Below are 27,106 nucleotides of genomic sequence, written 5' to 3' on the forward strand. Positions count from 1 at the left end.
GATGTTTTGAACTATTTCCCCGGCAGTCAGGCACAACAGCCAAACGATCAATCACGCCGAGTGTTTGGGATCTCTGGATACGCCCAGAACCCATTCATTTAGCCCCGAACTGACGCACCACGCTGGTGAAAGGGCCTACTTTGTGAGGAGTTACTTGTAGATCATTGGGATAAACCTCATGATAGAGGTTTATCTTGGCCATCAGTTTATCAGTAGTTACTGTTCCCTTTTCGTTCCGTCCAAAAATGTGTTTGTTTGCCTATAACAGTGGTAACATTGGAACTTGGAAAGATTTTTTTTTTCAAACACTGAGCTTGTAATGCTTCCTTTGCGTGTTCTGTTTGACCGTTTTATGTTCTATGAGATACCTAATTCTGGTCGGTAGTCGGTATTGTTACACTCCACTCTGCCCTCAGCGTCGGCTCACTTATAGTGGCTGAGACAGCTTCGCATTCCGTATTACCAGGAGTTCTTTAGCCTCCGTCTAGTGTCTACAGCACTTGCGTGCAATGTGGTATGACCTTAACTTTGAAGGAGAATTAGCAACACTGCATTTGTTTGCAAATTCAGCATGATCTTGCGTTAAATTGAGTCGCTTTGAGCCACGATAAGAATGCCACGTGACGTGTTTACGTCATGCAATTTCTGAAGTGCAATGTCAGTTGCAATGCCCTGCTTAGATCAAGTCTACACTCTACATACGTGATTAAATCACGCTGGCACCGTGGTAGCTGTCCCGGGGATGCAACCTTCTCCTTGAGGTGTACGCTCTGAGCAAGCATATCGGCAGTTTATAAAGGATAACTCGGCCAATAGGGCATGAAGTAATAAAGCTACAACATCTCGAAAAATAAAACACGATACGAGTATAGCGGTTTGTCAAATCGGTTGACATCCAATTTGACCTTTCATTGACGGCTTTGTTACGCAGAGCTAGAAAATCGGTTTTAAGTTAAGCGTTAGGTAAATGTTAAAAAGCCCACGCAAGGAAACAATAAATTGTTTAACCCGCGCCGTGCTGGGGGGGGGGCGTTTTTACGCCCCCCCCCTCAGGTTTTTCGCGAATATCTCAAAAACGGCGGCGCGCAGCGCCGCCGTTTTTGGTACACGTGTTCCTACATCATTTCCGCACATGTTGTGAAAATTTCAGACCTAGGCCGTTCAAGGTCAGGTCACCAGGTCACGTCAAGTGACCTTACCTCAGAAAAAGTTCAAAGGCTCGCTATAGCTACACCGACTGAACGATCACTTCGAAACTTTCAGCGATTGATATGAGTAACAGTATGTATAAAATGTATATCTCGGATTTTTGATATCTGTGACCTAAGGTCAGGTCAATTTTGCGACCTCTCCATTATAAGTCAATGGGAGAAAATTAAATGCGCCTCTTTTGGACGAATATCGTTCAAAACGCTCTCAAACATCGGTTCATAGGTAAACATGTCACACTGAATAGGAAAAATGCACCTGTGACCCCTCTGTGTGCCCCTGAGGTCATCTCAGGTCATGAACGGTCGCCAGCAGTTTTTTGGCTATAACTTTTGATAGAGACGTGCTAGAGCGGTGAAAACACGTCAGATGTGTTCAGCTCGACGATACGGATCGACTGATATGCAACATGACCCTTTTCGGTCAGGTCATGACCTTGACCTGAGGTCAAATTTTCAAAATGACCTTTCAAGGTCAACAAATAGTTCATTCGACGCGTCTCGACGAGAGGAACACGATGCTGGCAAAAGTAATGTCATGGCGCTTATGAGTCAAAAGTTATTGACGAAAAAACGTTTTTCGTAAAAACGGCTATTTTTGGAGTTTTTGCCCTCTGGAGGCTAAACCGTTGACCTGAGGTCAAATCTGAGAACATTACTCAGAAAGGTCTGTAAAAGGGCTATCGAATGCGCTTTTCCGCGGCGCTGTAGCTCTATCGGTTCCCGAGATAGCCGTTGGCAGTTTCCAAAATGTTGAAATAGTCAACATTTTACCTTTGGTGACCTCTGGTGACCTGACCTTTGACCTGACCCAAAAAATGATCGAAGTGTTTTCGTCCTTATTTTTGACACTCTTTCGATTGCCGCTTACCGCGTGTCGCTACGTGGCCCAGGAGCCGAGTTAGACGGGGGGGGGCGTGAAAACGCCCCCCCCCCCCCCAGCACTCGGCGGAAAGTTCAGGCCACCAGCACGGCGCGGGTTAATATCGGAGACTGCATTTCTGCAAGCGGCAATAACACCAAATCGAGGGGAACTTCAACTAGGCTGAGGGAGTAACACCAAAGTGGCATACTGGCATGAGAGACGATGGGCGATGGCAACAGCAAGGAGAGCTGATTTTGGAAGTTGATCGGTGGCGATGATGATTTTGTGCAACAGCTGGCCAAAAACAGCATCATTATTTGAAAGAGTGTAGCTTAGGTATGTACCTACCATCACCTAACTATCCTCGCATATGGGAATCTGATCTTGAAATTTCCGAACACAGCCCCGAAGCGTGCTCAAATGCAATGATAACGCTCTCCTTTTATTAAATGAAACATTTACAAATAATAATAACAAAAAGCTTGAACCAGGAACAATGCATTTTATTGATAGGTAAGCCTGTCAGCGGCTATAGGACGCCTACGTTCCGAACCATAAAGCGGACTGGACTGTGGAGCCATTTTACTCGGGCTGGTCTACTACATATATATTCAGTTCGATGTATTGAATAGCAAATGGAGCTTGTGTAGAATCAGCTTACACAGTTTTACATACTTAGGTACCAACACTGCAGCAAAGCACTATCGTTTTCGAATTTGCCTACTGTATCTAACAAACGTAAATAGCATAAACGCAGCTGTCGTATTTACTCCCATGCCTTGCCTGGTCTTGAGGAGTGGCCGAGAGAAGCAACACGAATTAGCAGCATACGCTTTGCTTGCATATAAAGTAGATACATATGCAGGTGTGTAGTTCTTTTCGGATTCACAAATAAGTTGCATGTACTCAATAGACATAAAATTAAAGGAATTTTTACCTGTTCCTACTGCTAGGAAATATGATGATGAAAACACTAAAGGATTGCTGGGAACGTGACTAGGCATTCTTAGCTAATAAGTGACAATCTTATAGAAGGCCTGCTTAGTGCTTAACCCTCGCCGGCCGAGGGGGGGGGGCGGGTGCCGTCCCCCCCATACCATAGGGTTATTTCGCGATAGCTCCGAACACGCTGGCGATAGAGAGCTGTAACCTGGCATACCTGACCTTTGATCCAAGCCGCATCTTTTGACACCAACGGCATTTTTGTGTCAGGTCAGGTCACTGACCTATGACGTCATAAGTGAACCTCTGCACGGTCTTCAGATGTCGCAACTTCGCAACGCCCTCACTGCCAGAGGAGATGTCACAGGGAAATGAAACTTGCAGGATCTAGTATCCATTATGAGACTCACAACTTGTATATCTTGGATTTTTCCTAAAGGTCATATGAGGTCAGGTCATTTTCGTGACCTCACTATTATAAGTCAATGGGGAAAAATGAAAACTGCTATTCTGGCGCCGGGAACGATCTCCAACTATCTCAAGCACACAGACCCTTGCAGCTGCAACTTAAGCTATTGACATATACTTTTCGATCACTCCGCATTAAACAATCGCCAGTCAAAGCCAACCGTTGAGATTGGTAAAACCCTACATTACTTTAGCGGTGGGCTGTACCTACCCTACACGAAATTTGCTTTCTGTAATAAATATTGTTTATAAATTCGTGAGCTGGACCAGGGTGTCTGGAATATAGGTCTAGAAGACTGAGGAATAATGCAGATTATTAGAAAGATTCTACCTCAGTATGTCTTTGCGGTACAACGCCAAAAGACGAAATCTCAAAAGTCAAAACGGCTTTTTTCGTCAGCTCAAATCCATAGCCTTTCCTAGTCCTGACGCTCGCTGTTAAACGGTAATTACTACCTTCCTTTGGGGAATTCCTGGTCACGAGCTGCGGTATGCCGATCTGTGAGCCGGAAAACGTTTGTTGATCACGTGCAATTGTCTGCCGGGTGTTTCCTGCAGTATACCACCGTCCAGCGAAGGGAACGGACCGCTAGGTATAGCTCAGTGTAGGAGGCAGGACGCTGGAAGAAGGAACACACAGACGCCGGGATGGAGATTGTCTTGTTCTTGGAGTTGGTGGCTATTAGTGTGTTCATTAGCGGTGGTGTTGCGTTCAATTTCCACGAGCGTCAGACCCCGTGTCACGGCCCGGACGAGCGGTGTGTGCGGGTCATAGAGTGTGCCTCGTTCCGGACCAGAGAGGCACTGCTGCGGGCCCGACCGGTGACGTGTGGCTTCTCAGGAGCGATGCCTCTCGTTTGCTGCCCGGACTCAACTGTTGGGGCGGACTCGGCGCAGGATACGACCGGCTCGACTCCTTTGGAGCGACCGGCAGATGAGTCAGCGTTACAGGAGCCAGTAAAACCGGCGACATCAGGGTCGACTCAGTCGTACGATACAATTCATGATCGTGCACCAGTATCACCATCAGCTCCGGCGTCGACTCCAGCACCGCCACCTGGTCCGGTGCGTCTGCCGAAGACGGTGCAGCCACCACCTCTACCGTCTGATCCGTCTTCAGCACCGTCTGACCCCACTCAAGCCTCTGGAGCTCCCTCAGCAGAACCTAACACTGCCTCATCGCCGGAGGAGGACTCAGCGATCCTCTTCCCGTCCTCGTGGAGCGCCGCTCCGCCTTGGAAGGTCTCCCGTCCTCCCGTACCACCGGCGCAGCCAGCGCTGCCGGAGCGCTGTGGCGACCCGTACCGTGTGGTGCGCAGTACCAAGCGCTGGTCGCGCGGAAAGCTGGCCGCTGTGGGTGCTCACGTGGGCCGCTGGCCGTGGCTGGTGCTGTTCGGTCACTGGACGGACGCCGGTCTGGGCGGCTGGTTCTGCGGAGGAGCGCTTATTACCGATCAACACGTGCTGACGGCGGCGCACTGTATACATCCTGAGGAGGCCGGCACCGTGGGGGCCGTCATTGGCGACCACGACCTGCTGACGGTGGACGAGGTGCAACACCAGCAGCGGAACATCTCGCGCGTGGTGCGCCACCCGCGCTTCATCGGCGCGCAGAATGACGTGGCCGTGGTTCGCCTCTCGACCCCGGTGGAGCTGACCGGGGCAGTGTGGCCGGTGTGTCTGCCTCCGAGGCAGTCTCCGGTCACTGGTGGTCCGCTTTGGGCGGCAGGATGGGGCGCCACTCAGCGGGACGGTCACCCGGCCTCCGAGATGACCGACACACCACTCCAACTAACGGACCTGAACCGCTGCGAGGAGACCTACAGACGCACACCGCTGTTCGACGCACGGTTCCCGGGCGGTTTCCAGGGGACCAAACTGTGCGCGAGTCGCGTGGGCGGCGCGCCGCGGGACTCTGCCGCGTGTCCGGCCGACTCTGGCGGACCTCTGATGGAGCCCACTGAAGGAGACAGGTATCAGGTGGTGGGTGTGTGGTCGATAGGTATGGAGTCGTGCGGGACAGCTCAGTTCCCGGCCATCTACACACGGGTGGCCGCCTACACAGACTGGATCTTTGCTAATCTGACCTGACACGTGACTAACCACCGCACCGGGCGGTGGTTAAGCGATTTCAAGTGTGAGTGTATACTCGTAGGTAGGGGGAGGTAGGGGAGGTTGGGGGAGGGAGGAAAGCGTGGATAAAGCTGTCGTTGATTAGTCACTGGAATGCCTATACATGAATTGATTCCGATGCCTATGGTGTTCGACCTAGTATCGGAATAAACTTACGTTTCGCTAACCACATCCATATGGGAATCGAAATTGAGCAACGTTAGAGGCGAATTAAATCCGTGCTAGAAGAATGAAGCTCAAATTATAGCAGATCATGTCTCCTGACACGCATTTTCCTGTTGGTGATTCATTGATGGCTGCTCACGCAGACAATGCGATTTCATAACTGTCGTGTGGTTGCTATTATCACAATGTGTTGTCATCATGTCTTTGTAGTTGTACGCATTGTTTGTTGACTTTTCCTTGTGTAAAAAGTATAATATGTTTTCCGTCACTTGCTATCTTTTATGCTGCTCGACACATTTACCTTAAACAGCTAAATGAGCTACATTGTACAGATAGAGGAATCTCCGGAGTGTCAATTCTCCCACTATCTCTAAGCTGACTCATAGGGGTTATATGTGCGTCACCACCGCCCACTACTGCTCGAGTACTCGTGAGGTCACTATGGAGACTCACTCATCCCGAGGGCGAGGACACCTTACGACACCGCTGCACGGCGCGCATTGTTACCCTTCTCTGAATCCATCATTCAACCTCCTGCAGACCCTATAGTAACCACCGGTTGCACCCTGACAATGCCCTGCTCGGAGCCCGAGGTAGGGACACATTTTTTTTTTCGTTTTCAGTCACTCCGTTACATTTATCCCAAAGGATTTGTAAGGTAACCTGAGAGAGTTGGACCATTTCGCCCAAAAACTGGTTGCAACAATGCGACTGCTGCAGGCATGTAAGACAAATGACTGACCTGGCCTGTTTATCTATAAAAAATATAACTGGTGGATCTGCCACTGACAAGGACAGTTATACGAGAAGATGACACTGGACTGGACTGAGACTGATTTTGACCGACATGGGACTTAGACTGGATTTGAACTGGACTTGAATTGGACTTGGACTATACTTGGACTGGGACTGGACTGGGAGTGGACTGGGACTGGGGCAGGACTTGGATATGACTGTAATAGGACTGGGACTGGACAGGACTGGGACTGGACAGGACTGGGACTGGACAGGACTGGGACTGGACAGGACTGGGACTGGACAGGACTGGGACTGGACAGGACTGGGACTGGACTGGACAGGACTGGGACTGGGACTGCGCAGGACTGGGACTGGACAGGACTGGAACTAGACTGGGACTGGGAAGGACTGGGACTGGACAGGACTGGGACTGGACAGGACTGGGACTGGACAGGACTGGGACTGGACAGGACTGGGACAGGACTGGGACTGGACTGGACAGGACTGGGACTGGACTGGACTGGACAGGACTGGGACTGGACAGGACTGGGACTGGACAGGACTGGGACTGGACAGGACTGGGACTGGACTGGACAGGACTGGGACTGGGACTGCGCAGGACTGGGACTGGACAGGACTGGAACTAGACTGGGACTGGGAAGGACTGGGACTGGACAGGACTGGGACTGGACAGGACTGGGACTGGACAGGACTGGGACTGGACAGGACTGGGACTGGACAGGACTGGGACTGGACAGGACTGACTGGGACAGGACTGGGACTGGGACAGGACAGGACCGGCCGCGGTCGGTCGGTCGGGCGGCGGGGGCCGTCTCTCCGGGGAGGTGGGCCGGTACCTTTCGCCGGCGGCTAGTGACCCGATTCGCGCCGGTCTCCGCGCGCCGTCGCCGGTCCGGCCGGCCGGCCAGTGGTCTCTGTGGCCCCCAGCTGGAAAGTTGGGCCGTCTCCGGTGTCTGGCGCACGCCGCACGTGCCACTGGTCCACAAACGGGGAGCGAGCGACGCGCTCTCTCGGCCGCGCCCGGTGAAGGGTGCCACTGGGACGCGCTGGACAGAGGCGATGGTCGCTGCGCGCGAGGTGCTGCTGTGCTGATCGGTGTGAGAGGGGAGATGTGAGAAGGGTGAGCGTCCGAGAGAGATCTTCGCAATGGTATCAGCACTGGATTTTACATTAGGTGAGTAGAAACCGGCGATTCGCGTCATGTCTTCAATGCGATGCTTCTGTGGATGCCGATAGGTCAGGTCAGTCTAAACAAAGCATCCTGGTTTGCTTTGCTCGCGAAGGCTTTCGTTCGCGCATTGTCTGAGTGCAGCCAGCATCTTTTGAGCTAACGCACTCGTATTACCCTGGCTTTCATGTATCTGCGATCTCAGTTGACTAGTGAGGGCCTACCCGTAGTGTTTTGCTTTTTGGTTCCGATTGATAAATATGGAAGCCATATTAGTCAATAGAGGCATATTCGTCTTATTTTAAATATTTATTCACTTTTTTTTACATTTCCTCTAAAATCCTGGTAGGAACTGAATAGTGAGTGATCACTTTTAGCACAAAACATAATGAAACGTTCGTTTCATTCAGGAATTTTTCGTACGCATAGAAATACTCGCAACACTCTCGCTTCACAGTTCAGTTTCTCAGCCAACAATGTAGCAGCAGTATATTTTTGAAACAATACCTAACCGTTGCGTTTTCAACAATTCGACGACTTGCATCATGACCGCTTTGAAGTCTTTGTGTGGAAATATCCTATGAGTTCAACAGTCAACACTTCTCTCCCCACTCCACCCAGACTCAATGTCCCAGCACCGCCGCGCCGGTGTCGTATATCGAAGATCACGTGCTCTGCTCTGGCCTGGCCGGTCCGGGGAGGGGGAGAGGCGGGGAGGGGGGCGGCTGCTGCTCACCAGTCGGCGCCGTTCTGATTTCTCTGCTGCCACAGCCGCGCTCGACGAGAGATCTCTGATCGGCCATGGCTGATACAAGGGCTGGCCCGAATGCACTGCAGAACGTGCAGTATCGACTCGCAGCAGCTGCATTATACTGCACATGAAACAGCTGTGGGAGATTGGGAAATGCAATAGATTTGAACGTATTCAATCCGAATCTGAATGTATAATATCCATAAAATATGGCTTGTTGGAAAACATGCAGAAAGGGACATGCGGTTTCTAGAGATGTTTTTCCAGGTACAGAAACAAGAAACGAGAAACGGTTTCGCTAGAAGGTAGCCAGCGGAAAATCGCTGGAGAAACTTTTCACGTTTATCATTGTGGACGTCGAACCGTTTCTCTGCGCTGCTGACCGCTGCATACTGGACCAACACAATGGAGTTCACGACCTCTGCCTCGGTGCCGCACAGTGTGGGCAGCGTGTGTAACGGAGACGCCCCGTGACCGTACGCATTGTCGTGTTTGAATGGTGCACGGGGACTAAATGAACAGCCCACGCGCCGTCCCGGCTGGGAAATGACCAGGTAATTGCTGCTGAAGCACTGAAGCCCACCTAAGTGAGGTGATAATAGTGTAAAACAGAAGAGTGTGCTTGTCGAATATGGCGATAATTAGACGGTCTGGAAAGTTGAAGACGCATAGGAGATGTTCAAACGAATCCTACGAGATATTTTGCGTCATTTTATAAAATGGAAAAGTAAGCAACAACAAATTACAATGTACGGCCTCCAGCAAAAGAGTGGTTGGTTAGCCTATGTGCTTTTGGTGTAATAACTTTGAATGACAGAGATACTACTGTAAAATTACTCAATAGAAATGAGAAGAGAGTTCGTGCACACACTTCGGCAATGGTTTTCAACAGCCATTGGACGTATTCATCAATGCAGATCGCTTATTGTGATGTTGGCAGCCAACCACTAAATAGTTACCTGAAGGGCCGTAGCTTATTTCCAAGTAATTGCTTATTATGATACGAATAAAGTGGCACCAAACACATTTTACTGTGCACATCCGATCCAAGAATTAAGTTACTATGAATATGGCACTAAAATGAAGGAGATATGACTATGCCCGTTGAAGTGTGCGATATAATAAATCAGCAAGAACATGCATGCTAGCATAACTTCAGACATGAACAATGGCCGTGGTTGCAGAAATAGAATAGCATATTTCAGTTTTATAAACTGCTTATGCCTAATCAATTTCCTCAGTTACTGGCAAGCGTCGGGCGTTTCGAATTGTTAACACATTAACATTGTAGTAACACACTTGCATTATATGGTCACGGTCCTTGAGCGAAAGTGAACTCACTGCCGTCTTTGTGTGGCTTCCCTGGACCAGCTGAGCGAGAGCTGACTCCGACTTCTTTGACTCATCGGTCGCTGACCTGACAGGCTGTCATACCCTGGGCCATCTAGGAGTTGCAATCCGTCTGGTTTACGAGACCACGAATCCGATGCCTCATATACGGTAAGGAAATTGATCATTTCATTTTATTCAGAGAACGCTCGAGATTGTCTTCACTGTGAAGCATATTACTATAATTTTAGGTAAAGCAATGCTTTTATTTCAACGGTGAATTTCCTTCCATATAGTAGGTAGTAAGGTGGTATATTTGTATAGAGTTAGCGAACTGAGATTTATCTTCTCCATCAAACCCTCAACACCATAGAACGTTTGGATTCATGCAACTTATCAGGACGGCTGACTCATAGTAACCAATCTGATTCAGCACTATATAACTAGTATGCCTCCCTATAGTCTCACCGGGAGAAACTGTGTGCAATAGTGACCGGTCGGTCGGCTTTCTCAGTAGCACGTGATGGCGCTAAGCGGTACTAAGCGTCGCTGAACAGACGATGACAGTGTGGTCCGTAACGGACAATGTCGTCTTCTACCGGCGGGATGAGTGTGGTTACTACATAGTGGCTGAGATACCTCTGACTTTGGGACATCCGACATCGTGTTCGAGTTTCATGGTAATGTCTAACTGCAAGGCGAAAGTTACATGCTTTGGCCGTTTGTTGCTTGAGAGTTTTCGTCAGCAAGATTCAACTTTGAGTTTTCTGAATGCACCTTTTCTACTCTTTTCAAACAGCCTGCCGTTATTAGTTAATTGCTACGGTAATTCCTCAATGCCTTTAATCTGGACGTTGGTTATTACCTTGTCCTCGATGTATTCTGCACTCTCGCTTTACTTATGCTTATCAGATGAAAACACTTGATTACTTTTGGACGCCGCGTATCCAAATGGGATTACTGTATCTCCCTTCCAGTCCAACCCCTGTGTGTCCGCAACAGTCCATGGTTGCCAAAGTGTGTATCCGGTGTGAGGCAATGGGACGTGTGTGTGTGTAACATCCGGGCAGTGAGCGGAAATGCTTTCATCTAAACATAGCTTATGTCACATTTGGGACATGTTAACATCCGGCCCTTGAGGATGTGTGCTTTCATCAAAATATAGCTAGATGAAGGGGAGATAGGGAGTGAAGGAGTGGTAAATGGACGCATTGACGGATAAATGGGTTAAAATGGGGCGCAACGGGATCGATCTTTCATCCTTGTCTCAGGAATGAGTCACAGAGTGGCATAATATCAAAACAGTATTACAGCGGTACGCTATAACGTACAAAATGCACCTTAATGCCCGACATGGATGTTATGTGCATACTTCCATGGAGTGAACCGTCCGCTGCTGCAAGTATCGATCTACCTGCATTATTTCGTCTGTTGGGTTATTGCGGCTGGAAAATGTCTGTTTTCCGGTAAACGCCGGTGTTTACCGTTTTACAGTGACTTGCATTGCGCCCTCACGACGTCCTTGTTCTGAATGGTCATGTAGCCTTGTTTTCCTGGATAGCCGCTGAAAAAATGACAAATTAGACATGTCCGCTCCTATCTTAAAAACAAGCACCTTTACACACTGCACTCCCTGCCTGTTATGTTTTGCTACGGCCGAGACCGACGCAAAAAATAGAAAGAGATCATTTACCAATACCATTGTGAAGACGACTAATCGTCAAAATCAGTATACAACGACATTATGCGAACGTTTTTTCTCAGGCAAACCGTCTGGCGTCTGCATATCGGCAGTATATGATATTTCAATTGTCATGGTATGTCACCTGCGTTTGTCAGTTTAATTATAACAGGTTATTTATTTACCTATTGAGGTTATTAGCGTAATACAAATAACAAAGGCACCTTTCCAGCCACAAGACAATGCCCAGGCAATTGTTTCAAGGCGTCAGTGTTGGATCGATAGAAATCGGGCCACACAGTCTCGTGGCCGAGTGCCGACCAACTTAGGCATGCTTGGGTGGCGCGTGAGGACGTTTATATCGTACTTCCGTCCGTGCGCTCACGCACGCTCCGTGGACCGCCGGCGGGCCACGCGTTTCCTCGTCTTCCGCTCGGGCGCCGGCAGTGACACAGATCTGGGCGATCGGGGACCGATCCGGCACGGCACGAGCTCCGTAACACCGCCAGGGCCGGGCCTGGCCGGCTCACCCAGCCTCTGCAACCATCAGCGAGGCTGCAGCCAGCCATGCCGGGTCGCTATCTCACCGTAACGCGCACCGATCACCAGCGCAGTGTGCCACGCACCATCGGCGCGCATACCATGCATCGGGTCAGACCGGCCTGACCAGGCCAGGCTGGGCCGGCGGCCCCGGCCCGGCCCCGATCTCACTTTCTATGCTCGGTAAGCGGCCAACACCTGTCCGCCGCTGGGCAGACGGGTCTCAGCGCGCTCATCGGTCCATCTGGCCAGACCAGTCCGCCGCCCAGTGTGTCAGAGGTGTGTGACGTCACGGATTGCCCCGGGGCAGTACTGAGGCGCCGGTCAGTCTGGTCGAGCGCGGCCAGATGCGGTCTGTCCCGCTACTATACCGCCGCCATCGGCTTCCCAGCCGCCGCCGCATAGCTGAGACACCGCCCGCCCACCGCCCAGCCGTCGATTCTGGTGGGTCCAGGGCACTGGGCGTGGTCCCTGTATCGCACCGACTCCAAAGGAGATTTTCTCGATGTAATATGCGGAGCATGAACATTGAACATTGAACACACTTGAAACGAAACAAGTGACGAATTTGCAGTCTGCACTTGCAGTGCAGTGGTGTTATAACTTACATAGTTTCTTGTGTTTCAATTGTAGTTCCCTATTTTGTTCCGAACTTCCGGAACTATAGCTTCACGGCAGCGGAACTGATATGTCTTTAGCTGATTCGAAGTTATCAAATGACCGTAACCAAAGCTCGGCTGAAAGCAAAGTTACATATCATAATCCCAATTACCGCTTTTGGAACTCGTTTCCTTTCTATCAGATTCGCGTCACCTGAAAGCCCGAGCTGTCAGTGACACTGATGACGAAGAATTGATTCTCACTCCCTCGGCCTGCTGAGTCGTGATTAGCTGGCCTCCACTTCAATAGAGGCCACTTTCGATAGCGGTTGTCAAGTGGTCTCTCACTCTCCTACTCCTCTCTCCCTCTCTTTCCAATCCCGTCCCTATTTCTCTTCTCTCTCACACTCTCATTCCCCATCTCCTTTTCCATCCCTCTCTTTCATTTCCTCTTTCTCCTCTCTTTCTCCTCTCTTTCCCTTTCTCTTTCTCTCTCTACCTCTCTCTCTCTCTCTCCCTCTCTCTCTCTCTCTCTCTGGCTCTCTCTCTCTCTCTCTCTCTCTCTCTCTTTCTCTCCATCCCCCCTCTCTCTCTCCGGCCTTGACCGGGCTCGCACCGGTCGCCTGGGTCGTCCGGGGTGGTCCTGCCGGCTCCCACTCCTCCCCCCCCCACACCCTTCCGTGACCGGTGAGCCAGTGCCTGCTGATTTCCAGAACAGCTGGCTGCCTCGTCAGCCTCGCCCCGAACCGGTGCAGCGTGACAGATTAAGATATGATCCGATTAATCCCAAGAGCTAATTTCTAGCCGTGAGTGGATTGATGTGTCTTGATAAGCTGATGATGTTGTATGAGGAGAAATGGAAAGTTGGGTGTGAAACGATGAGCGATTTCTTATAGAGAAGGTTGACAGCCGGGCCCGTTGCATTGCTCCACACACGCCGTATACACTGATGCAGTATCGTACGGAAGACATAACCAGCGCCTGCACCAGCGTAGCCAGTGTCTCTCTCGGGAGGGCGTGCCGGCAGTGACACAGCCCACTCAGAACACCTGTGCACCGGCGCGCCACATCAGTCACGTGATCGATGAACGTGAGGCTCTGGTCAAACGCAACACCGAGGTATTCAATAGCACTTCTCGAAGCGATCTTTTCGTGTGCATATGACTTGTCATGCTTTGGCAACGAGGCGATGCGTAAGGTGAATACAGTATACCTATACCCATAGTTACTCATTCGAGTGTCTCTTTAACGCATAGTTCCGATTGAGACATCGCTGGTGCCTGGTGGAGACTGGAGAGCCCAGTCGCTTTAATCGAACTGTTCGGGGAGAAATTCAGTTCCATCAATCACGATCGGACTGGGGGGTACACATTCCGCTTGAACAGCAATGCTGATTGATCTAAAGAAAGTTTGACAAATATTGCGCAAGTGAGCGTTTAACGCTGTACATAGAACGTGTCGTGCAAACGCCGATTGGAGATCGCATTACCCTTGGAGCTAAGACTTTATAGGTCTCAGAGTGAATGCTCGCTTTGGCACTGACTGATCCAGTATGACAAGCGTTCTTATCAGCGAGTCAAATGAGCATAGCACCAGTCAAACGCCATGTCCAGTGTTCGAAATCCGTTTATCATTAATTAAGTTGAAGACTGATACAATGCATAGTGCCAGCTTCCGATCATTTGTTTGGATCAGTTATGCTATTATCTCTGTTGTAGACGCGTTTGACTGTCGACATGTCCATGACTCGAGATCGCCTGTGAACATGGTGTAGTAGAAAGCAGTAAACACACTGATGTTAATTTAAAACTCAGATCTCAATCAAAACCGTTTAAAACTTAGATCTCAATAAAAATACCTATCCTTTCAAATTCTCACAAAAGCGCAATTATAAAAAGCTGACATTAATCAATTACAGCTTGCTTCAGATGTGGGAAGGATAAATGTCTTATCGTTTTTCGCTGACGTTACGTTTTTTTTTTTCAGGACCATGGAAGAAGAAAGCCTGCCATTCGAGAGAGTTACAATCAGTGCTGTTGGCCGTGTTACTTCACATTTCATTAGCGCAGCGTCCATCACCACCTCCCGGGTATTACTCATATCATCACGACGGCGCGGCGGGGTCGCCATGGTCCGGCTACGTCACACAGCGCGACCCGCGCGCCATACGTGAGTACCGAACGGCAGGCTGCCATTGTAACACTCTTGTATATCCTGAGATGTGTTGCCAACGCATCGAGCGAAAGAAAGTGAAAGTTCCCGTTAGTCTGGTTACACCCCACCCAAGCTCGCTCTTTCTGCGTTCCCGGTTCGTTAATTAATTTGAGATAGGACGAGGGCTCTGGGAGAATGTAGCCGTATGTGTAGTGTGTACTGGTGTGACTAGTGTCTAGTGAGGTTATCGCCGACTTCCTATACCCGCCTAGTCCTGTTCTGATGTAATCATGCACCATTCGCTACAGCTTCCTGTCCAGCCTAGTTCTGCCATTCACTTTGGCCCGTTCCGACACATTTTCCGATCCCTTCGGAAAGTGGCCATTCTGACTACACACTCTCAAGCTTTCTGTAATGACCGGTCGTGACCCTGTCAACAGTCATGATGCACGGAGACTCGATGTGACTCACGATAGTCCACGGTTACACAGGGTGACCCATGGTGACCTAGTGTGACCGCCGGTGACCCATGTGACCCATGTGACCCATGCGATCTCTCTCCGTCCCACAGAGGGTCAGCAGATCCGACCACTGCCGTGTCGGACGACCACCGGCGGTGTAGGTGTCTGTATGTTCGTCTGGGACTGCTCGAAGCGCGGCGGCACCGCCGTCGGCATCTGTACCGACAGGTTCATGTTCGGCGGCTGCTGCGAACTGCCCGAGTCGCCGCCGCCGCCGCCACCGACGGCCAGCCCGGCCGCAGGCGACGGCTGGACGTCGCTGCTGCAGCCCGTCGAGCCGATGCCGACGCCCATGTCGTTCGTCGGCGTGCGGCCGGTCCTCATCGGTGACGATGAACTGAACGAGGTGCCGACGGGGCCGGTGACGACGGACCGGCCGCGTCCCACCACGCTCTGGGAGCGGCCGACGCGACCGACGCGACCGCCACCGCCGCCGCGCAACACTGTGACAGCGGGGAGCGCGGCGGTGACCGTCCCTAAAACGACGACCACCACGACAACTACAACCACCACCACTACACCTACCACCACCACTAGACCACCTACAACAACCACAACAACCACCACCACAACCACTACACCTTCCACTACCATCACTACCACTGCCAGCACTGACCCAGTGCCGGACGAAACACAACCCGACGTCTCGACACCATGGCCGCGTCCCACTCGGCCTACGCGACCCCCGCGGCCAACTGTGGTCACTGGGACCCTACCGCCGGAGAGCAGTCCCAAGACAGAGCCTCCGGCCACCCTCAGCGCCGTAACCAGCTCCAACGCCACCGGAAAACAGCCAGGTAAGGTACCGCGACGTTTGACGGAGATTCTTGATTGAGCTGGGGCTAAATGATCATGAAGGGTCAAATGCGTGACAGGAGTACCAAAGGATCATACAATGTATCTATAAGTACTAGCTAGTTGAAATCGCCAAAAAAGCGTCGCATAAGCAACATTTGCTCTTATTTATGGGTGTTTACTGTTTAATGCATCGAGAGGCGCTTATTCAGAAGTCTTTAAATTCCGAAATACATTTCATAAGAAATTTCAAGCTACGTGATACAAAATATTTAGGTAAATGCATGTCCAAAGCATTTTGTCCCTCTCTACCCCCCCCCCCTCCTCCCACTCCCGCAGAGTGCGGCGTGCCGCCCCTGTTCCCGCTCGGAGACGGCTCGGGCCCGCTGAGCCGGATCGTGGGCGGAAGGAGCGCCCCGTTCGGCAGCTTCCCCTGGCAGCTGTCCGTGCGACGTACGTCGTTCTTCGGTCTCAGTACCACCCACCGGTGCGGCGGCGCACTGCTCAATGAACAGTGGGCCGCCACCGCCGCGCACTGCGTCGACGAGTGAGTACCAGTAGGAACTTGATGAAATGGACGACAATGAAGCCATGAGGAATGTGATTATTGATTAAAACGCCTTTTTATTTGGTAGTTTCTGTCGGAATATGGGCAGAAAGTAAACACTTCAATGATTTACAGTGCGTAATGAAATGTGTCAATTGTCAGGCTTATACAACGTATAGGGTAGGGTACTCGTGTATAACGTGTAGGTTAGTCATTTATGTATAACGATAGCCTTGTCTATTGAACCCTCTACAAACAACGTCCAGTGCCTTCAGTCTAACCAACCCCAAACCCCGTTCCTGCAGTCTCTTGCTGGCCCAGATCCGAATCCGTGTCGGCGAGTACGACTTCGGCTCGCTGAAGGAGCCTCACCCGTACCAAGAACGCGGGGCGCTGAAGAAGATCGTCCACCCCAAGTACAACTTTTACTCGTTCGAGCACGACCTGGCCCTGGTGAAGTTGGACCGGCCGGTGGAGCTGGCGCCGAACGTGTACCCCATCTGTCTGCCGGGCAATGACGACCTGATGGTGGGAGATAATGCCACCATCACCGGCTGGGGTCGGCTCAGCGAGGGCGGCATCCAGCCGGGCATCCTGCAGCAGGTCAGTGGGGAGATGGGAGCAGTGGGGAGAGGTTGGAAGGGGAGATGAGGAAGACAGGGGCGGAAACACGAATTAAATGGTAGACGACATGCAAAAGGTAGACAATGGATGATAGACTGACCAACGGATAGACGGATAAACAAATAGATGGATGGACCGATAGGCGAATCAACGAATATATCGGTAGAATATGGACAAAAAGACGGTAGCCTTGAAGGCAAGCATATAGAAAGGATGAGACTGAAAGCACGGAAAGTCGATGAGACGCGAGACGGGCGGTGGTAAAGAGAGAACGGGTGATAAAGTGTCCTTATGTGATACTGAGAGCAACAGGCAATGCAAATTTAAAAAAAATTGTCAATTGTCATAATTTTAGGCAATTGTCAAAACTATGACTATTGCCAAAAATATGACAAAAGTAGTTGTGCAACTGTCATGCTTTTAGGGCGAACGCATGAGTTGGGCTGGTGAACGGTGACCTCATATAGCGGCCTTGTAGTGTGTCACAGACTGTGATGCGTCATAGAGGAAATTAGCGGAAATTCCTGTTGTGTACAAATCATACTTTAGCAGCATTGCTGATGGCCTATTATTTCGTAACTGGGTTGCTCATGGCATGATTCGTATGAAACTGACATTTCTAGCAGATAGTTTGTTCTATGTGCATCCAAAAATCTGTCAGTCAGCGCATTGCAAGTCGATCTATCACGGGTTGTACAGATCGACCCGCAAGTGGCTCATTTTAGCGCGTTGCGCTTGCGGCGTGCATGGGCGTACAGGGACACTGAGCCGTGGCTGACCCACTGCGAGCCTATGACGTCATAATGTCCCGCCACATGACCTTGTGCAACCACATCCGCAACGCGTCGGAGGCACGTGACGAAACCGGGTCTCCGTGTCAGCTGGAAATGGGAGGGGGGGGGGGGGGGCTCCAGGCAAACAGGACTCCGGGTAGATTGAAGAGTAAGGAGGGCTCCGTATGGGCAGACTGTGGGGGGGGAGGGGAGAGTGGACTTGGGTAGCACAGCACGCATGACTCTGCGTGGGATATAACAGCCTCCCTGTTCCTGGGTGCTGATGGAGCCGGAAGGTAGCTACCTGCCAGTTTTCCTGTGGGATTGTTTCACTCGGCACTCGCAGATATTAGGCCAGCTGTGTCAGTCATTGCGGTAGCATTGCTTCATCACTGCCGCTTTCCGTGATTATTTGATTCAATATGAAGGTTATATGCATTCCAGGGCGCTTAGTGTTTCATAGAGATCCTGTATAGAAATCCGGGATATCTAATAAGACATTTTTGTCGAAAGAAATCAAAATTCCTGGAAATGCGACCCACTGATGTTTTCCGCAACAGCAGAGGCAGTGTACATTTTGTCTGTCTATGCAAGGCAGGTGTCATCTGCCTTAACATTTCTTCTTTCGCTATTCCAATGGAAAGTCCGCTAACTATATCGTGTGTCCGCGATAAGCTCACGTCTCTCTACCGGTTTTAGCAGATCATCCTTTCTCGGGCATTGTCTGTGAGATTGCCTTTCGTGGAGCCGACCTGGAGGTGCTCCAGTGCATAATGCTGGCGCAGTGGGTACACTTTCGCCCCACTCTGTCGGGCTGTTGCACAATGACTGGCCGCCGACACGATCGGTTCACATCTCACTTTCGAGGGGAAAGTTTTGATTATATCGAGCTCAAACTCCCAGGCATATCAGGATGGCGGGGCTGAATTTGAAAATCAGACACCCATCTGTCAATGAAAATTTACCTTACCAGTATAACGCCTTTTGGGGCGACTAACGGAGCGAGCGAGAGGGTGGGCCTTGCACGTGCGAAATTGCGAGGGGGTACCTCCAACTGACTTGTGCACGGCACCCTACTAACTGGTCTCTAGCGATGTGCCAAATTTGGGCACAATCGGCCCAGCCGTTCTCGAGTTCTGGAAGCGGCACCCTGCACGTGCGCACGTGCAAGATGGGTCCCAACTGACTTGTGCACGGCACCCTACTAACCGGTCCCTAACCGTGTACCAAATTTGAGCGCAATCGGTCCAGCCGTTCCCGAGATCTGGAAACGACCCCTGCACGTGCGCACGTGCAGCAGCACCCCAACTCTGGCACATGTATATGCAGTGCCTAGTGGGTGCCTACCTACATGCCAACTTTCAGCGCAATCGGCCAAGTAGTTACCGAGATATTGCAACAATTACAAAATTGACACCTCTTCGTTTTGCACGTGGCACGTGCATAAGGGGTCACCCACATGCATCGGGAATAGTCCAATACTTGGTAGAAGGAATGAAGCTACCCTACAAAAATTACCGCGTGTAAATCGGTCAAGTGGTTGCTGAGCGCCTCGCAAAAGCGTGACCACGGCCGGCCGGCCGGCCGGCCGGCCGCTCATACTCAGAAATTTCCGTTAATCTAAGGAAAGACTACGCTCGCTTCGCTCGCTCCGTAACCATAAAACGTTATGTTCGTTCTAAGCAGCTATAGAAGGTACAACATTGGTATACATTTTGGGTATGGCCTAAACAATAGCAACGTTTAGGTATGAATGCTGGCTGTCGCACATTTGTAATCAGTTGTGTGTATTAATTCTCTCGTGCCGACTGTTGCAGGCCACGGTACCCATATTGGAAAACAGCAAGTGCAAGAACATGTTCAAGAAGGCTGGTCGCGTCGAGTACATTCCAGACATCTTCCTCTGTGCCGGATATGAAAAAGGAGGAATCGACGCCTGTCAGGTATGTGCAGCTCTAATGTATAAACACAACATTGAACATCAAACGCGTCGTAATACACCACCGCCGGATAATGGCTTTCTTATAAGGGCTATTTTCGTCCCATGAAACAACTCTTCCACTCAAATAACACCTTGTCACCACGCCGGATCTCTGCAAGACAGTCCGGAGACTAATCCGATGAATCGTCACCTTCGTTAGCGTCTCTGACATCCTGTGCCGCGGTGTCAGACCGCCGGCGTCCCTGTCGTCGCGGAACGTAGACAGTATGTATGTGTCTGCCTGTCGGTGGACGTTTCTCTTTCTCACGCCGGGAGGTCTGGCAGCCCGTGAGAAGGTTCGTTGAACGCGACTGGACCGGCCGCGCACCGTGTCAGCGTGTCAACTCATGAGTGGAAACTCGATTCCGGTGTCGTTTAGCTTGATGAGTTGGGTGTGTTCATGGCGAGCGTGTGACTTTTCATCAAGGCGTATTTATCTTATAATTGCAAACTATTTGAAGCTAAGCACGTGCTATTTCTGGGCACAGTGTTTCAAGCGTCACGATCTGGCCGGTAAAAGTGAGCGAGCGCGAGCTTTTGGTGTCAGTCGGCGCACCAGCCGGAACCGCCCGAGTCAGTCACGGTCGTTTGTGCTGTCGGAACACGCGAAACTCAGAGTTACGTCAGATAATTATTACGTCATCGGGAGCAAAGCGCGGACTATAGCTTTGTGCGCCCCTCTCCTCTGCTTCCCTGCTCCCGAATCATGTCACTGTCATGTCAGAGTTGTGATGACAGCTGTCACCGCTGCTCTCTTCTGTCGCAATCGAGACGATACTTATACTTACATCATAGTCGGAATGAATATCATTTGATAAACTGCCCACCGGATGTGCGGCAGGTATATTTTCAATACGTTAAAGCCTCTGCCTTTCGATCCTGGAATATATACCCCAAAGAGACGGCCTTGATGGGGCTCAATGCTCCACACATACGGCGCAGCGGCGCTGCCAGTGGGACGGTACGGAAGGGCACCGGACAGCCCGGGTCTCCCACCCGCCCTCCGCCGTCTCTCACCCGGTGACCCAGTATCGCCACTCTCGGTTTCCGCTGCTCACAGTCGCCGTGAGAGCGTCACGCCGAGCCGGCGAGTCGAGTCGCCCGGAGAGCTCGCCCGCACCGGCCAAACCACTCAGTCAGCAGGCTCAAACGCCCGGCGAAAGTAGCCGATCGACTGCACTGGACGCGAATTGATTCAGTGACTGTGCGGTTGTCCCTTTCAGTTGCTAGGAACGATCTCTTTGAATGAGAGAAAGGATCGAGCCTGTCTAACAAGGCAATTATCTTTCATATGTGAAGCAGGAAAACATTTACACGCTTTGTACCTTTAAAGACTTTCTTCAAAAGTTACCCAATAAGAATGTAGTATGTACCCCAGTGATAAAATGCATAACTAGCCAGAATATTACCACTAGCATTACAACATTACTAGTCATATTTTCCTGGTCGGAAGTTAATCAACAGTAAACTTTCTCCATCGAGTGGGTCATATTGTCCTCGTGCGTGTCGCCTGATCTCATAGTGATTAGTGGCGCGGATGAGACGTGACGCCATCACGTAATGGCGCGGTCCAGTGTGGTCCCTTCCGCCCACTAACCCAGTTTGGAGGTGGGCGGCCGCAGCCGCGGCAGACGGGCGCTCCCCACCGCAGAGCAGCCGGCTGCGCCGCGCCGCACCGACACTCAACATAGCCAGCACAGTTCCCACATTACGGCCCCGCCCGGTAAATAAATCCAGACAGTCCACTTATTGAATGGGACGGAAGGCCGTTTAGACCAGACCGCCGAGTCTGTGGGGATGGGTAAATCAACGATAATTGTGTGCTGGCGGGTGTCGCCGGACGGGTTATAGCATAGTCCCAGTGACCTCTGTGACCTGGCCCACATGGAGGTCACTCCGCAGACTGAATCGGAAGGTTAATGGTTCATTCAGTGAGCTATGATTTCATAGATCCGATTCGCTCCCTCGCTTCCGCTCTCGCTGGCTTCAGCTAAACACCGAAGCTGATAATTTGATGTGCTGACAACGCGACCCTGTACTCATTATTCAACTGCCTTTAGCTGCCTTCAAAAGCCCTTCATCTGCTAGTCTGTGATGACCCCTACTGACCTGACCTGACCCCGTTCCCTCAGGGCGACTCTGGCGGCCCGCTACAAGTTCGAGGGAAGGACGGCAGATGGTTCCTGGCCGGCATCATCAGCTGGGGCATCGGCTGCGCAGAACCCAACCTGCCCGGAGTCTCTACTCGCATCTCCAAATTCACGGACTGGATCCTGGAGCAAGTGACCGCCTCCGACGCGTGACGCGCCGGACGTAACACCGGACGTGTCGCCGCCGGACGTGACGTGACGACGCACGCCGTACGTGACTCTGAAGGACCGGCGCCGCGCCTGCCAGTCTTTTTGCACACAGTAACAGACTCGCGTTAATGTGCGTAAAAAGCGAAAGTGAAACGGGAAAAGTGCGCGCTGTCGGCCGTGAGGCGTATGACTGCGGCCACAGCCAGCGGAGCGAATCCGTGACCCGAGCTGGAACTCTCTCCGGAGCGCGCTCCGGTGTTTTTACTCAAAGTACCGCGGTCTGAGCCGGGACTCGGCGAATGATCGGACCGCAGTGTAGTGTGTGTCAGAAGAAGGTGAGCTCTGGAAGCTCTCCTTGGAGTGGGTTGGTGCTGGTTCACCAACCAGTGCCGCGCCGTGGAGACGCACTCGGTGCTGCCACGGCCGGCGGCACCAGAGCTTTATGGTGTATCTGAGCAGCGTATGATCGTCGAGCTTGTGTTTTATCGTGTGTTCACCAGCGTGTGTTTACTGCCGAGTGTGTGTATGTGTGTTCATTACGCCAATGTGCTGTGTCTGACTCGCCCTGTCCTACGCATCCCACGTGACTGCCCAACGCGCCGGGTATCGGCGTCCACGGAAATAAACGAGCTGTTTTATGGAGAGCCGGCGTGTGCTCTCGTTGTGGCCGCCCGGGGCGCGGCACTCTGTGAGACGCCACGAAAGTCGAGCTGTGTGGGACGGGAGCCGCCGAGCGCTCTGTTTTCTCGGATGGAAACTGGGCCTGACACTGGGCGGCCCGCCAACACACAACTCCTACCTCTCGGACGGAGAATCACAGGTGAAAATGAAAGACGGTCCTGATTTTTTAGTCACTGACGATAGGCATTCGAAACCTTAACTAAAGTTTAAATTTATGAGTTTTAGAATCCGGCTATCATCAACATTCCACGATTTAGGCTCAGAAGTATGCAACGCACTCAACAGAGGCAAGGAACATAAAATGGAGACTGCAATTAGTTACGAAACCGAAGCAATGCGAAACGAGTGACTGCAACGGTGCACGAAACAATAGCACGGCGGATAGTAACTGAATCACCATATGCATAGTGCACTCCAAAAATATAAAACTGCAACAGTCCGCACGGCCGTAGTACCAAACTTGGAGAAAAAGACTGCAACAGTGCACAAAACGGTAGCACCAAGAGCGGAAACTGCAGCAATGCACACGGCGGTAGCACCGGGGCACCATGGATAGGAGACTGCAACAGCGCAGCGCAGGCCATTCTTATAAAGAAAAGAACGGAGGGACGCTCCGTCATTTCTGAGATTAGACGGAATTTGGTTATCATAAAAGGACGAAGACGAAAGACGGAACCCGTTAAAAGAACGAAGCCAGATTGACGCTACCCCCACCCAAAAGGACGCGTTTCCGTATCATAAAGAGACAAAGACGCCTCTGGTGACGTAAGACTTTGCGTTGTTCGTGAAAAATAACGCATCAGAAATAGCGCTGCTCTTCAGCAGCGCTTTTTTACAGCATTGATACTATATTTAGCTGGTTGCGAGAGCAACTTGTGCGAAGGGTGTTTCAGGCTGCATGCTAATCGATATGTGAACTGTATGACATTGGTCGGGAGTTATTTCACACGAAAATTAGTCAATTTGACATGCAGACCAAGTACCTATAGACCGCCACCTTCGTTCTGCAGCTATCGTTGTTTATCGGGCATACACATTAACAGGCAGGATTGGACACCTTGAGATGCAATATCCAATAAGTGGTAGGTGTTTACTGATTGCAACTGCCTCCCAGTAGCTCCACCCTTACCTGGCCTGTGTCCTGTGTCCTCTGGCGCCTCGACTGGTATCACGGTTGGAGGTCTGAGTCACGTGGCACTACAACTTCTCGTTAGCACTTAAAGTTCTTGTTTGCACGCAGAGAAATTCGTATACACTCCACCACGCTCAAGCGCTCTCGCTGGACTGACCTCGCTGTCCCCACACAGAGAAGATCCACAGGCCATTTCTTCCCCCGTTCCCCCTCCCCCCTCTTTAGCGTCAGTTCGTCAAAACAACACCTGCGCCCCCCGTCTCTCTCTCTCTCTCTCTCTCTCTCTCTCTCTCTCTCTCTCTCTCTCTCTCTCTCTCTCTCTCTCTCTCTCTCTCTCTCTCTCTCTACCTACTCCTTCCCTCTCTCCCTCCCTTTCATCCCGAGCCGCCGCGCGCGTTCGCCGCGCGCCGCGTCGTCCCCTAGAGCGATAAGATCTTGGATAAGATGCCTTATCAGTATCCCCTCCTCTTTTATCTCTACCGCTTGTCCCGAGCCGCCACGCTAACTCAGGGTGTCTGCGTTGTTCCCTTACCGCTTATTAGACATCCTATCACTGAGTAAGACATAGGCATTACCACATTTATACGCAAAAACAATCTTTGGTGGGTTTCAGCCTAGCAGGAAAGACTACAACATATTACATACTTCGCCTATCTATATTATCCTTGATCGTAGCCAAGGCCTCTGGCCAAGGCTATGTATCGTAGCAGAAAACAGTCCCCGGTCCCATAAAAAATTCAAATATGATCCCAAATAATTGCAGGTTCTCATTTTATTCTACCCATATAGCGATCACGCAGTATTTTCTTAGTCTTATTGCATTCTTTGTGACGAAATTTATAAGAAAATATTGCAGGAAATAATTCCTGTTTCATTTACTAAAGCTCTTGATCATTTAGACGAAAAACGCATCCTAGCAAAACAACGAAGGGGGAGGGGTAGAGGGACGGAACCTTTATGATAACCAAAAAGGACGGAATCGTTTAATTCATTGAGTTCTTTTTTTCCTTCCGTCCCTCCGTCCTTTTTCTTTAAAAGAATGGCGACGGTAACACCACTGAATGGTGATTGCTGATTTAGCGCGCACAGCACTAGCAATATGTGATGGAGACTGCATTAGCGCACACAACAGCAGCACCAGAAGACTGATTGACGTGACAGTTTATGCAGCGAATGCATTGCGACCTGGAGATTGCATTAGAACAGGCAACATAAAACAAATGACGGAGACTGCAGCGGCGCACACAACAGTAGCACTAGTTTACGTGGAGACTGCAACAGTGCACACAGCAGTAGCACTACTTTACGTGGAGACTGCAACATGGTACGGAGACTGCAACAGTACACACAACAGTAACACCACGGCATGGAGACTGCAATAATACATACACATAACAGTAACTACATGGTACGGAGACTGCAACAGTACCTACACACGACAGGAGCATCATGGCATGGAGACTGCAATAACACACACAACAGCAGCATCATCGTATGGAGACTGCAACAATACATACACACAACAGTTACTCCACGGTCCGGGGCTGCAACAGTACACACAACAGTAACTCCACGGTCTGGGGACCGCAACAGTGCACACAACAGTAACACCACGGAGTGGAGAGAGCATTAGCACACGTATACGTAACGACACCGAACGCTAGAGACCGCAAGAAACCATGGCATCAGAGGCACCACGACTTCGACAACCGTGAGACGGGACTACAACCAAACGTGCATCACTCTCACTATCTGCAATTGCATCAGCTGTTTCTATTGGAAATTTCCTCTTCCCTGTACCACTCGCGGGAACACTGCCAACTCCGTGAAAGCTCGCCAGAGACCGCGGTCACGTGTCCATCGGGGGACCGCAATCCCGCAGAAGCCGAGACACGGCATCACAGCGATGCGATAGTTGGCGCCATCTCACCTCTCGCGCCATTCGGTCTCGCACGGCTCATTTGGTTTACACTTTACGTGGAGAAAGCCGGTCGGTAGTTGATCATTACACCGGGAACTCCCCCCTGGGCTGACCTGACATACACGACCGCCGAGGGATCGGCTCGGATTGGAGAAATCTCGGGTCTTCTCTGGTGTGAGGATTGATAGTGCTGTTTGACAATGTTTTCAATCCACGATCCGCGTCTCCAATCGCCCCACAATGTGGTTCGAAGACAGGCGTGAGCACATTGTTTGTGAGTAATGGAAAAGATGATCAGTTCGAAAGCCAAACGTGAAACGAGTATGGCTTACTAAGGCGAGGCAATGACCCTCCGGCCTTCACTTTTCATCAGCCTGTATTATACCGGAAATGACATTTATCCTTCTTTCTCCCCCCCCCCCCCCTCTGTCTCGTGCAAACAGTTTCGGAGAATCGGCATCCTGCGCCCCATCACGGCGGCGGATATACCTATACGATAGGCAGGCTAGGCGGGTAACATCCATCCCCATCCAGTATTCCTCAGAGCACCGCTTGTCGTTTGGTCAGAGCCGGCACACCGTCTGAGACGTCAGCGATGACGTGTGTTTGTACCAATTGCACTTGATACATACAACCCTTCGATGCAGCTTTTACATATGTACCGCGACCAGTTGAATTACTAGAGTGAAACAGGAAACTTAGGGCAAGTTCAAGCACGCCATTGCCGACCACAGGGCGAATACTGGCGCCGAGAACACTGGTTTGTTTGGAGTTCGACGCGTGAGACATCGGGCCTCACACGTCAGAGAAACTCTTCCAAGGAAAAAAACGAATGTAACAGAGCAAAGCGAGATAAATGGATACATGTCGTGATGCCATAGAACATGCAGACAGTTGCAGTGACTATGTCTAGCTGTCAGTAGTGACGTTTACCAAATGGACCAACCTAGCACAACACAAAGTAAAAGAGAAAAAAAAGACCACAACATGCGTGTCGTACCAATCATATGCGCTGCTTCGGAGGAGCGTTGACTAATCTCTTCTCTTATTTTTACGACAAAAAAAAAAA

General features: G+C 50.9%; 2 protein-coding genes across 2 annotated transcripts; both read left to right on the forward strand.

The window, feature by feature from the left end:
• The first annotated feature begins 4,329 nt into the window (after nucleotides 1–4,329).
• Nucleotides 4,330–5,574, forward strand: LOC122388086 (chymotrypsin-C-like). Its single transcript, XM_043378868.1, has one exon. It carries the CDS (start codon nucleotides 4,330–4,332, stop codon nucleotides 5,572–5,574), a length of 1,245 nt encoding a protein of 414 aa, XP_043234803.1.
• A 1,762-nt stretch (nucleotides 5,575–7,336) lies between these two features.
• On the forward strand, nucleotides 7,337–22,947 carry LOC122388116 (serine proteinase stubble-like). Its single transcript, XM_043378917.1, has 7 exons — nucleotides 7,337–7,714; nucleotides 14,595–14,777; nucleotides 15,334–16,080; nucleotides 16,418–16,625; nucleotides 16,931–17,228; nucleotides 19,840–19,965; nucleotides 22,136–22,947. The coding sequence occupies exons 1-7, from the start codon at nucleotides 7,687–7,689 to the stop codon at nucleotides 22,304–22,306; spliced, it is 1,761 nt and encodes a 586-aa protein (XP_043234852.1). The 5' UTR covers nucleotides 7,337–7,686; the 3' UTR covers nucleotides 22,307–22,947.
• The last annotated feature ends 4,159 nt before the right edge of the window (nucleotides 22,948–27,106 follow it).

The sequence above is a fragment of the Amphibalanus amphitrite genome, unplaced genomic scaffold (genome assembly GCF_019059575.1).
Source record: "Amphibalanus amphitrite isolate SeventyFive unplaced genomic scaffold, NRLGWU_Aamphi_draft 000308F_arrow, whole genome shotgun sequence".
In the NCBI taxonomy this organism is placed as follows: domain Eukaryota; kingdom Metazoa; phylum Arthropoda; class Thecostraca; order Balanomorpha; family Balanidae; genus Amphibalanus; species Amphibalanus amphitrite.

Coding starts and splice junctions, on each gene's coding strand:
- LOC122388116 (XM_043378917.1), top strand. CDS start 7,687: ATGGTATCAGCACTGGATTTTACATTAG. Junction 7,715..14,594: donor AGCACTGGATTTTACATTAG/GTGAGTAGAAAC, acceptor TTTTTTTTTCAG/GACCATGGAAGAAGAAAGCC. Junction 16,626..16,930: donor GCCGCGCACTGCGTCGACGA/GTGAGTACCAGT, acceptor CCGTTCCTGCAG/TCTCTTGCTGGCCCAGATCC.
- LOC122388086 (XM_043378868.1), top strand. CDS start 4,330: ATGCCTCTCGTTTGCTGCCCGGACTCAACTGTTGGGGCGGACTCGGCG.